We start from the raw sequence: 12,586 nt of genomic DNA on the forward strand, positions 1-12,586 counted from the left end.
CGGGTATGTGCAGGTGTCTGAAGAGGCTGAAGTCCTTGGGCTCCCGTTAGCTGGAGTTAGAGGCAGTTGTGAGCCACGTGACATGGGTGATGGAACTCAAACTCTGTTGTCTGTACGAACATTTTATACTCTTAACCAGGGAGCCGCCTCTCCAGCCCGACATTGTTAGCTTTAACCCTGAGCCTCAGGCAGGAGGATTGTAAATTTTAGGCCATTCTGGGCTGCATATTCAAACTGTTGAAAACAAAACAAAACAACAGAATGTCGATGGAATTATAGAAAAGCATTTTATTCCACACACCGCCTGTGATTTTAATAAGGGATCATAGTGGTTATCAACAATTGGTCAGATAATCTTTTCACACTGGATCTACACACTGGAATCTGGTCTAGTGAACCCTGGGTTCAGTCTTCCTCTCCGATTTCTTTCTTGATCCAGTCAACATAGTTGAGTAACTTGGTGTAGAAGCCATATCCCTCACCACACCCAATACCCCAGGACACAATGCCGGTGGCAATCCAGATATTGCGGTTACGGTCCCTGACAGCAAACACACCTCCACTGTCCCCCTGGCAGGCATCTTGCTTTATGGTTGGATCCCCAGAGCAGAACATATTTTCAGAAAATACGTCATTGCTCTTTTTTGTCTGGAGCCACCTCTGGCATGCCCTACGATCAGCTACGGGCAGACGGACAAACATGAGTTCAGAAGCAATTTTGTCTTCTTTTATCCCAAAGCCACTGACATAACCCATGAGGCCTTTGTCATAGAAGGTCTCATTGTCAGGGAGACAGATAGGGAGGAGGTCGGGACCCAGGGTGACCCTGTTTTCCAACTCCATCAGGGCAATGTCTCCTTCAAAATTGTTAGGCTCATCTTGGCGGTAGTCGGGATGAATGATGACCCTACGGACTGGGTGATGTCCCAATTTTTCGATCTCTTCCAGATCTATGTGACCCAGGAAAACATCTTTACTGGAGCTGTCTTGTTTGTTCCGATCCTTGGGGTAGATGGTGTGGGCTGCTGTGAGGATCCAGCGGTCCCCAAGCAGGGCCCCGCCCCCGCGCCCGTGGATGTTGGTGAATGCCTGCCAGGGGAAGTTGCCGGGTTCGGCTTTCTGCCCTCCGATGATGCGCTGCTTCTGTGTCACAGGATTGACAGGCTTCCCACACACTGTAGAGAGACAGGGGATGAGGACCAGTCAGCCCCAGGCCACACCCTTCTTCCTTCTTTGGTTCATTTCACCTCCTCCTCTCTTTGTTGCTCTTGAGTCTTTTGAGTTTGAGAAGCAATTAAGTAATCCTAAAGGCAAAACCCTTGATCTTCCTGTTCCCGTTGCCCATCTTATAGCCAGCCCATTCTCGAGCCATGCCTCTCGTTCACATTTACTCCTTCCCTCAATTTCTCTGACTTTACTTTGATTCCGCCTCTGTGGGCACACTAGACTGGCAGGACTAATTTAGATTTTCTGTGCCTCTCCCTTGGGACCTCCTTCTTGCTCCTTTTCCCCTCCTCCTCATCAGGTTTTCACTTTGAGCTAAGGCATCTCCTCACTTGACCTCTGCTGTGGGACAATGACCTTGTACTCTGTAAAGATTTGTCAATTGCATTGCTTTAATAAAATGCTGATTGGCCAGTAGCCAGGCAGGAAGTATAGGCAGGGTGACCAGGCAGGAAGTATAGGCAGGGTGACCAGGCTGGAAGTAATGGCAGGGCAATGAGAACAGGAGAATTCTGGGAAGAGGAAAGACTCAGCTTGCAGTTGTAATCCAGACGCAGAGGAAACAAGATGAGAATGCCTCACTGATGAAAGGTACCAAGCCATGTGGCTAATACAGACAAAAATTATGGGTTAATGTAGGATGTAAGAGTTAATAAGAAGACTGAGCTACTAGGCCAAACAGTTTTTGATTAATATAAACCACTGTGTGTTTCTTTGGGACTGTGGGACCAGGCATGACAGAAACTACTGTTAACAGACCTCCTTTCTCTATACCAGGCTTTTCCTAAGGCCCCACGATACTGCAAACCACACCTGGGGTGACCCAGTATTTACCTGGAAGACACCGGGGCATCTTCTCCCCTTCCTCTTCATTCTTCCAAATGCCCTGTGCTGTGCAGGTGTATATCCCTATAGAAGAAAGGGATCAGAATCAAGGCTGGAGGTAACAGGCCAGAAAAGCCGGAGCAGAGGCCATTGGACACTGAGGGTATTATATAGGGAGTTGGAGAAAAGAGCCACCAAATCTATATGGACATATAAAAGTGTTAAGAGACTCCACACACATATTTTGTCTTATCATTGAGTGAAAAAAAAGTCAGAATACCTAGCTAAATGTATTTGAGGTGATGGCCGTTTGTAACAGTAGACTCACACACTGGAAGGAAGCCATCCAAAGCTTCCTTTGGGTAGCAGGATTAGAGATAATAATGCCATATCTTCCTGTATCTTTCTTTCCAGGGTTCATTGTTTAGTAAGGCTCTCCTTGAGTTTGCTATGAAGCTCAAGCTGGCCTTGAACTCTCCATCCATCTGCCACAGTCACCAAGTCGCTGGCATTCCAGGAGTGCAGCACCACAGCCAGCAGTAGCTACATCTTCTGATTGCTGACACTCTGCCATGTTTGTTCCTGAGTATTTTATCTGTATTATACCGTTTAACATGGTGACACTTTCAAGTATGTATTACCTTCATTTTAAAATGACCAAAGCCCTTCCTTCCTTCTTTCCTTCTTTCCTCCCTCCTTTCCTCCCTCCTTTCCTCCCTTCCTCCCTCCTTCCCTCCCTCCTTCCCTCCCTTCCTTCTAGTGTTGAAGATGTAATGCAGGGACTCTCACATGGCAGGCAAGTGTATTACCCCTGAGCAATATGCTCAGCCTTGGAATTTTTTCTTTTAAATTTAAAGAGAAATTTTGGTTAGGTATGGTGACATATACATGTAATCCTAACTCTTGGGATATAAAGGCAGGAGAATTAGGTGTTTAAAATTATCTGTGGCTACACAGTGAATTTGAGGATGAGGGGGGAGGAGAGAGGAGAGAGAATATTAACCAATAGGACAGCTGGGTCTATAGCTCAGTGGTAAGAGCGCATGAGAGATGCCCTAGGTTAAATCCCTATGACTACAATAAACCAACTAACCAACCAACCAACCAACCCACCCATAGACGAGTTTGAGAAGCATTAAGTAAATCTAAATGCAAAATCTCACAACACAACAGCCCGAGAGGGGGAGAATGGAGAGAGCATTTCACTGTAAGGGTGATGGTGGCGATGGCTATCAGGGTGGTGTGGTGCTATTATTAGTGGTAGAGCTGGTGACAATGACTTTATTGCCAATGGATGGATATGATGGAGGCAGTGTTGATGTGGTGATGATAAGCAGTGATGGTGATATTGGCTTTGGTAATAGTGATGGTGGTGGTGGTGGTGGTGGTAATGTAGTGGAGATCGTTGATGTTGGTAGTGATGGTGGTAATATCAGTGTCGGGGGTGATGTTGGTGTTGCCTGTGGTATTGGTGGTGCCGGTGTTGGTATGATGGTGGCGGTTGTTGGTGATAGAAGTGATGATGATGGTAATATTGGTGGTGTGTCAATGGTAACTATGATAGTGGTGCTACTGACGGATGATGGCATTGTTACTGGTAGTGGTAGGATTGGTAATGGTTGCGGTGGGGAGGGGGATCTGACGGCTTATGAGAGTCTTTTGCTTGACTTTGATCCGCCAGTCTGGGTTCCCATTTCTGCAAACCTATTAGACATTTTGACATTGTAGTTTGGGATCCTCCAGCCAATACCTAAGACTCTGTTGAAGAAATTTCAGATGTCCCTCACAGCCACAAAGGATTGAGGGTTGTGGTGGGCATCAGCTCCTACCTCGCACAGACTCGCTACCACCAGCTCTGGTCTTCATCTTGTAATATGGTTCATGGCAGTGATATTGGATACGGGCTTCATAGGTGTTCACACCTTTTGTGGTGATGTAGCTGAAGTTGCCATTAGACAGGCTTCGCGGCTGCCCACAGTCCTTGACTTAGAGAGAACAGAGGCTTGTAAGGGAGTGGAGACCACCTGCATGGACACTTCAGCATGAGTGTGAGCTGTCTCAGAGAGCCCCCGAGAAGTGTGGTCAGTAGGGTGGACACTTGCAATGCATGGAGGGAAATTCAGTCCTGGCAGAGCCCATGATGCCTGAGATGGACCGTGAACTTGGGGGACAAGCCAGGAGCCAAGGTCCTACAGAGGAAAGTCTAGGTTCTTTCCCTCCCAGCTCAAGTCTTTTCTTTTTCTTCCAAGACAGGGTTTCTCTGTAGCTTTGGAGCCTGTCCTGACACTCGCTCTGTAGTCCAGGCTGGCCCTGAACTCACAGAGATCCGCCCACCTCTGTCTGTCTCTTGAGTGCTGGGATTAAAGGCATGTGCCACCATTGCCTGACTCCAGCTCAATCAAGTCTCAAGACTGAAGGATGGCAGGGACATCCAGCTTGTGACTTACTCTTGCATCTGGGCATGGCACGATGCCATGTGCCATCATCCTGGCAAACAGCTGTGAAGGAGAGCAGCACCTGGTTTCCCTGTTAGAGTGGAAAGTAGAGCAGCCATCAGCACAGAGCGCCCCGCTTCCATGCTGCACACGGACTGGAGGGGATGTGTTGGCTGATGTGGTGTCCATCTCTTAGACCGCAGGGCCTGAGAGTGTGGCTCCTCCCTCCTCCCGAGCTAGCGCTCTCAGGCCAGGGCTGTAGATGGGATACTGAGTTCCAAAGCAGAAAGTCACGTCAAGGCTAACTGGTAGATTCGATAGTCTTCTTTTAAGACTCTTGCCTCTTTCCACTAGATCCATTCCCCCATCTCCCCAAATTTTAATAAAAATCAAACAAGTCAGGATTGTATTTTTGATTTAAAACAAATGCTATTTCCTGGAATAGACCCCAACTTCCCACTCTTTTGTCCAAGGTCTGCATCACGCTCTCTCCTAGGTTGCAGTTTTTTTAAAAAATGATTTATTTAACTTTATTTTATGTGCATTGGTGTGAAGGTGTCAGATCTTGTGGAACTGCATTTTCAGACAGTTGTGAGCTGCCATGTGGGTGCTGGGAATTGAACCCGGGTCCTCTGGAAGAGCAGTCAGTGCTCTCTAATGGCTGAGTCATCTCTCCAGCCCCTGCAGTTTTTTTTTTAAAGCCAGGGCTTTCCCTAAAATACCAGTGCCACTGGGCCATTTTCCTAGGTGTTCAGTGTGATGATATGGCAGGTTAGTGGACAACTGGCACCAGACCAAAAGGTGGCATCCCTTGATAATATTGGGAAATATGAAAAACATTTCTAGACAGGGCCTTGTTATACAGCCTAGGCTGCCTTGGAACTAGCTATGCAGCCTAGGCTGGCCTCAAATTCATGGTTTTCCTGTTCTAACCCCTGGGAGTGCATGTCACAGGTCGCTGCCACTGCCGCCGCTGCCACACCTGACTATGAATAGCTTATTAAGAGCAAGAATGGGTCTCAGGGCAAATATTTGTAATCTCAGGACTCAGGAAATGGAGGCAGGAGGATAAAAAGTTCGAGTCTACCCTAGTCTGTATAGTGAGACTGACTGTCACCAACAACCAGTCAACCATCCTTCTCCCTGTCTTCCGTACCACGTTTCTTCGTCAGTCTGCAAAGCTGGAGACAGGGCAGTGGGGCTGTGGTGAGACCGCCAATGTGTGTCAAAGAGCCCCAGAAGGTTGGGTCTTGTCCCTGGTGTACAGCAGCCGCTGTGTGGTGTTGAACCAGTCAGGACAACACCATCCTGACTTTTCAGTTCTTATTCCTACAGCGAGTATTTAAGGTGGTCCAGGAGTGTTTAAGCTTGGCGCACATCCAAACCCCATGGGTAGTTTTCAACAGTGGCCAGGCTGTACTGCAGCCCTGATGGAATTAGATTCTCAAGCAGGGAACCCAGACATCAGTTTCTTAAAATCCCTCTGAGTGTTTCCAATATATAGGCAATGTCGATTTCTTGTCTCTTCTTGACTGTACCGGGCATCGAACCTTGGACCTCCTGCCTGCTAGGCAAGCATCTGCCACTGAGCCGTCCTCAGCCCTCTCTTTTACTTTTGGCTTTGAGACAAGGTCTCATTGAGTCACCCAGCTTGGCCCTGGAACTTGCTCTGTATCTGTGGTGGACCTTGAGCCCCGGTCCCTTTTCTGTGTACTCAGACCAGACACCAGGAGGATTGGGACTTCCAGCTCCATCCTCAACGGCTCCAGTTGAGTCTACAGTATGGCAGATCAGACTATCTCAGTTTCCCCTTGGACACCGGGAGGCTCTCACCTGTCAGCCCCAGCCTCTTACCTCCACGAGCTGGTAGCCTTGTTTGCAGGTGACAATGAAGTAATCCCGGAACTGGTACTGAGGCTGTGGATCCTGGATGATGGTGAACTCATCTAGGGCCTTGGGTTGGGGGCACTTGATGACTGTGGGTGAGGCCAGAGGACATGTTCACATCATAGCCGTTTGTCCTTCCTTCTCCCCCACTTTCCCTCATAATTGGCAGGCAAGGAGGGTGCTTAGATATCGTATTTTCGTTTTGCGGGGCTGGAGATTGAACCCAAGGTCTCATGCATCTTAAGCACTAGTTTTACCAGCACACCACACTCCACCCTAAGCCTCTTACTCTCAGTGGTGTAGTGAAGCTTCCAGCCTCGACTGACTCCCGACTCATCAGTGAAGAACAGCAGATCGACTGCGTTGCTCCTGGTGTCAAATTCTGGAGGCCTTTGATTTCCACAGAACTCACCCAGGTTCCTCCCATTAGCATAGATCTAAGGGGAAGTGGGAGGGGGATGGATGTTTTTTTCTCCAGAGGGTACATTTCTACACATGGCCTCTTGGGTATCAGCCTCACAGTCAACGGCGGTGGTAGAGATGGAACCCACCTACCTGGTGTCAGTTTTCGGCTGAAGGTGTACAAGGGCCCTGCCCCTAAGATCCATGACTGCTCTAGACCTCTGTGATGCTGGTCAGCCATGCGTGATCCTGTCCCACTCAGTCAGTGGACCCGGGAACAAGCAGGGACCCCGGGAGCCATGTGGATGTGTGAAAGAGAGTGTAAGGCTGTACCTGGAGCTGGTCATAGGGGCAGTGAACTTGCTGGTGGTCGTCGATTTCAAAAGGATCCAGGAACTTGAGGTGCAGAGTGAGGCCCCGCTCTACCCGGATGCTGTAGTTGCAGCGCAGATCGGGTGGGTAGGGTTGAGGGTATTCGAGGCTCGAGATATAGCCGGACGGCTCCGTGTACAGCCCACTGCTGCACTCAGCTGTGAGCGGAACCAGACAGGTCAGTAGGAATCTCGGGTTGGCTCTGCAAGCCTCCGCTCAGCCCTTGCCACCTCCTCACGCCCACTCTGCCTCACCCTGACAGGTTCGTCCATCTTTCTGAAGCTCATAGCCTGGACGGCAGGAACAGAAGTAGCCTCCGACGTAGTTGTGACACAGCTGTTGGCACCGGGGCTGGTAGCTCCCTTCCACTGTGTTGTACTGGGGTTCGCATTCATCACGGTCTGGAAGGGATTCGGGAAGGAAGGCTTAAGTTCCTACCCAGAGGCTTCTGGGGTCAGATGCCCCACTGTTCTCCTTTTTCCAGAGACTTCTGTGTGGTTCTTTCTCAAAGAGTCATGTACCAGAGGTCAGGAGACAAAGTCCATTTCTGGCCTCTACACCTCCCTGATGTTTCCTGGGAACTGCTTGATGGCAGTAGAACCCAGGTCCTGTCTTTTCCCCTCTCTCTCTCTTTCTCTCTCTCTCTCTCTCTCTCTCTCTCTCTCTCTCTCTCTCTCTCTCTCTCTCTCTTAGTTTTTTTGAGAGAGGGTTTCTCTGTATTAAAGCCCTAGCTGTAACAGAACTAGCTCTTGTAGACCAGGCTGGCCTCGAACTCACAGAGATCTGCCTGCCTCTGCCTCCCAAATGCTGGGATTAAAGGCATGTGCCACCACTGCCCGGCTGTCAGACCTCATCTTGCTGAGAGAAATAAGAAAAGTCAGGCTCTGGCTTCTTTGGGTTCAGGGTTGTCCCCTGCCCACTCCTGTGGCAGAGACCAGAGAGAAGGGCTGGCCCCAGGGACCACTCACCCACAGCCTGGTAGTATGCCAGGAAGCCCTTGTAGAACATGATTGTCCCATTCTCTTCATTGGAGAAATCTGTGTGAAAGGTCAGGAGCATCTTGTTTTCCTCAGATATGAATTCCTTCTCTCCTGGGGGGTTGCCCAGGGGAGACTCCAGCTGCCCACAGAACCTCCCTAGAGTTTTCTTATCAGCAGAAATCTATTGGAGAAAGGACAAGAGAGGAGCCCTGCTAAGGAGCTTACTTCCATGTGGCAGGCCAGCAAAGGTTCTCTCTGTTACCCTGGATTGAATCATGATCTAATGTTACTGTCATATCTGGATGCTATGGACACCTTCAGGTGATGCTTCTTTGTCTATCCCAGTCCTTCATTAATTTTTATTTTTTTAGGTAGGCTCTTACTATGTATCCTAGGCTGGCCTAGATATTTATTAATTTCTCTCTCTCTCTTCTCTCTCTCTGTGTTTGTGTGTATTGGGGACCTGTTGGGGGGCATATACGTGGAGCACAGTGGACAACTTGCAGGCAGGTGTCTTTACCCACCGAGCCATCTCGCCAGCCCTAGACTTTCAATTCTTCTGCCTTCCTGTCCTGACGGTTGACTCTTCACCTACCATTCTGTGCCTGGTCATCTCTCACCTGTCCGTCCCCCCGCACCCCAAGGCTCCAATCTCACTCATTCCCACCACTTCCTGTACCCTTCTTCCCCAGGAATCCTTGTCTCTAGGTGTCTTAATCATTCCTTCATTTCTCAAGCTTGGATGGTCATCTTTGGTCTCTGTCATTGTCCCCCTCTTCTTCTCCACCCCACCTCTTCTCACTTTCCTTTCTCTCCTTGGTGTTTTTGAGAAAGTGGCTTGCCTTGAGCTTGCTGTGTAGCCCAGGCTGATCCAAACATTCTAAGTCTCCCTAGCGCTGGGATCACAGAAGCGTGCTACCACGCCCAGGGTTTTGTTTTGTTTTCCATTTCATTGCTTAAAAACCACATTCAGCCTTGTCTCCCGCTCTACTAACTGACACGATCGTGTGCTTGGTACCCAGCAGCCTTGGCCCTGGCTAGCTTTGTCTGGCATCTTGACCACATTTCCTCTCAGACTCAGTCTCTCAGAAGCCGTAGGTATCTTCCTCACTCACTTCACCAAACGCTGCCCCTGCCCCCGACACTGCAGCCTTGTGGAACCTTCTTTGTTGTGAGGATGTGCAGTTTCTGAGTTATTTTCTGAGCCTCCAAGCTGCTGCTTGAGAAAGATAGTGTGTGGTTGTGCACAGGCCCTGCTTGAATCCTGCCTTTTATCTTTTCTGGACTTAGAAAGATGAGGCCGAGAAAGAAGGCCTTTGAAGTGTACAGAGCAGAGGGGACCAAGATCCTTGTCCTCCCTGGAGACCATGTGCAAGCTGCGACATGCTTCATTTCCTCATGCTCCTGATGAGGTAGGTAGCCAGACAGGGAAACTGAGTCACTGCTCTTTCCTAAGGTCTTATAGCTAGCCACCTCCTGACTTCTATACATAGTGAGATCTGGAAAACAAAACAAAAGCCCTTCTCACCCCAACCCATGATTCTTACCCAGGGCCTCAAAACCCATCAATACCCCATTTATGCCACCAGCAACTCAAGGCTAGCACAATGATGGGGTGCAGGCATATTGTCCAGGGGTGTTTAGAGCAGACTTCCAGCTTCTCCAGTGGCCCAGCCTTTTCTCCCTTCCCTCCCAACCTGACTCCTACCTTGACATAGTCATACAGACAGCCTTCAGAAGGCTCCACGTCAAAGTGCCAGAAAACAAGCTTCACCCTGTACCCCACAGGGACTGTGATCACAGTGGTTTCCTCAAAGTCATTGGGGTAAGGCTTTGGATATAGAGGGGAGGTCACCTCTCCATAGAGCTTCTGAGGGATGTAGATGGAGCCCTCCACACTGCAGAATAGGGTCACCAGAAGGAGGGCAAAGAGTCGCCTGTTAAAGAGAGACGGGGCGGTATTTGTGGGGCTGGAAGGGTGCAGCAACCTTGTCGTTTGGGCTGTTGTGAGGATAGGATGATGCCCATCCTTCACTCTGCCCATCTAGACTACACAGAGGTACCGTGAACTGGGCACTGGCAGCCTTTGCAGCTGCTGCAGCGGTGTCTCTCCCAGGCCAGTGTCCAGTCCAGAGGTCACCATGCTCCCATCATGCCCGCTCCCAGCTGCCCCCTCTGCCCTCCTCTTTCATCTCCTTTTCTTCCTGGAATAAGACTGGCTTGGGACCAGCTAACTGAGAGTGAAGACTGTTCTGTGAAGGTGCCCAACGCTTCAGCAAAGGCCTTTGGGAGAAATCCTTCATGGAGTCTGAGAAACAGACATAGGGGATTCTTTCCTCACTCAGAGGGTTCCCTCCCCTCCCCTTACCCTACTATGAGCCCAGGGTCAAGAAAAGAGAGGCTGCAGCAGCTCATGGTCCTTGGGAGGAAGGCTGAGGAGTGTGTCCCTGTATATGTGTGTGCACTGGAGACGGGAACTAAAGAAAGGAGAATGCTAGGTTCCTGTTCTTCTTTTAAAAATAATGTGGGAACATGCTTGCCTCTTATGCCCAACTCCTCCCTTCTCCCTTGGTGCCCATCAGCCTTACTCACATGTCTTAGGCCGGTTTGTTTTGGGTCCTCAGCTCTTCTGACAGTCTGCAGGCGCTGTAAGTTGAAAGAAGGAGTGGGCATGCAGAGGAGGGAAGGGGGAGGGAAGGACTGTGGCAGCGGAGGGGTGGGTGACCATTCCCGGAGGAATGTTGTAGGGAATGAAAACCATTTGCATAAACAAAAAAATCTGCCTTACCAGTTTAGTTTTGGTTTTGAAATCCCTGTTGCTGGTGCCACCTGGTGGTTTACATGGGGAAGGGTGGAGGAGATGGGATCTGAATTTTTAGGGACCAGAAACATTTGGTTGGAGGTCCAGATTCCGGAGTTCTAAATCTGATTAGCATTTTCTCAGAGGCTTTCCTGGGGGCTGCTAGCTGAGCTTTATTGGAGGTTCCTCGTCAAAGGCATCACTGACCATGGAGGCTATGCTTTCCCATTGATCCATCCCATCCTTGCTATTCTTACTCACCTAGCTGAAAAAGGAGGATGGGTTTAGTTGCGATGAGACCCTGGCCTGCATTGCTCACAAATGATATTTAGCCCCAGATTGGGGGGGGGTTCCTATGTCTAGACTCCAAGTCCCCCACGCAGCTACCATCACGGAACTTGGGCTTGCCAATGAACTTAGAGCTTATTGAAGACAGGGCAACGACAGACGGGGGAGATCTTTTCCTGGGCGTCTGGTCAACTTGAGTCCTCAGGGATACAATTGCTCAGCGCTCAAGCAAAGGGCGCGGCTGCATTTGGAGAAGGGAAACCAGGTTCCCAAGACAGCTGTACTGCCCACGAGGACATAGTGTCCTCTTTAAAAAGTTTGCTGCTGTGTCCAAAACACCAAATACCTTCTGTCACTTTGTTCTGTGGAGGCTTGGACTCCGAGGAGGCCTCCCAGCTCCTGTAACATTGGAGCTGACACTGGCGTCACCTTCCACCCCTCTACCCCCAACCCCCTCCCCTACTAGTTTGCTTATGGGATTATTTATATAAGGGGTCAGATGGTGGGTTTCAAGGACTCACAGAGATGAAGCCGGTCTCCCATTGGACAGTGACCCGTCGTCTTGGAACGTAGCTGGAAAGCAGACACACACACGCGAGGCCCAAGAGACCCAGGAACTACCAAGGTTTGGAGTGGTTTCCCAGCAGACTTGCGTGTTGGAGCAGAGGCATTAATGCAGTGGTAGGGCTGGTGTGTGATTTTAGCACAGGAAGAGTCGTGCCTTGTCAGCAAAATGATGAGGAATAAGGAAGTGGACTAGCTCAGAAGGAAGAGGGAATCTTGTCGTCTGGGGAACTGCATGTTGATATTCTAAGAGCCGTGTGTGCGTGTGTGTGTGTGTGTGTGTGTGTGTGTGCGCACGCGCGTGTGCGCACGCTTGTGTTACACTTGTGTAATGGAGGCAGAGGCAACAGGTAGAGAGGAGGTGGGCCAGTAAAGCAAGTTAACTGAAGCGATTTCATCCAAATTCTGTCATGATGCACGCGACTTGACCAAAAATTGCCAAATCTGGACCTTACCACCTCAGGCCCAGCCCACTTCAACTCTGTTCAAACATTCAAACAAAATAAAAATCTATATCTACATCTAGAGATAAAAATAATTACATACATCTAGACAAATATATGTATTTTTGCTTTGTTAATATATAAATTTTTATAAAAATTTCAATAAGAATGATATATACTTATTATATAAAAGTTACCGGTAGAAAACAAGAGAAAATTAGTCAAAACCACTCCACCTAAAGTAACTTCTGCTTAATAATTTTTAGAATACTTTTAGTTAAACCTATTTATTTATTTTTAAAGATTTCATTTATTTGTAGTTTGTACGTATGGGTGTTTTGCCTGCATCTATGTATGTATACATGT

The 12,586-nt window shown here is 49.0% G+C and overlaps 1 protein-coding gene across 1 annotated transcript; it reads right to left on the bottom strand.

Moving 5' to 3' along the window:
- Positions 1-266: 266 nt before the first annotated feature.
- Positions 267-11,893, bottom strand: C1r (complement C1r). The gene is made up of 12 exons (XM_075982822.1): positions 11,735-11,893; positions 10,718-10,771; positions 9,834-10,062; positions 8,114-8,306; positions 7,400-7,546; positions 7,107-7,303; positions 6,661-6,808; positions 6,339-6,460; positions 4,497-4,575; positions 3,879-4,034; positions 2,059-2,133; positions 267-1,175 (listed from the first exon to the last, which is right to left on the bottom strand). Coding segments are annotated over exons 2-12 (2,118 nt in total). The 5' UTR covers positions 10,720-10,771; positions 11,735-11,893; the 3' UTR covers positions 267-405.
- Between the last annotated feature and the right edge of the window lie 693 nt (positions 11,894-12,586).

Source organism: Microtus pennsylvanicus, chromosome 8, assembly GCF_037038515.1.
Source record: "Microtus pennsylvanicus isolate mMicPen1 chromosome 8, mMicPen1.hap1, whole genome shotgun sequence".
Taxonomy (NCBI): domain Eukaryota; kingdom Metazoa; phylum Chordata; class Mammalia; order Rodentia; family Cricetidae; genus Microtus; species Microtus pennsylvanicus.

Bases quoted from the DNA above. Each gene is read 5' to 3' on its own strand.
- C1r (XM_075982822.1), bottom strand. The intron at 6,461-6,660 runs GTAAGAGGCTTA...CCTCACCCACAG, and splicing joins GCTTCACTACACCACTGAGA to TCATCAAGTGCCCCCAACCC. The intron at 4,035-4,496 runs GTAAGTCACAAG...GTTCTCTCTAAG, and splicing joins TGCCATGCCCAGATGCAAGA to TCAAGGACTGTGGGCAGCCG.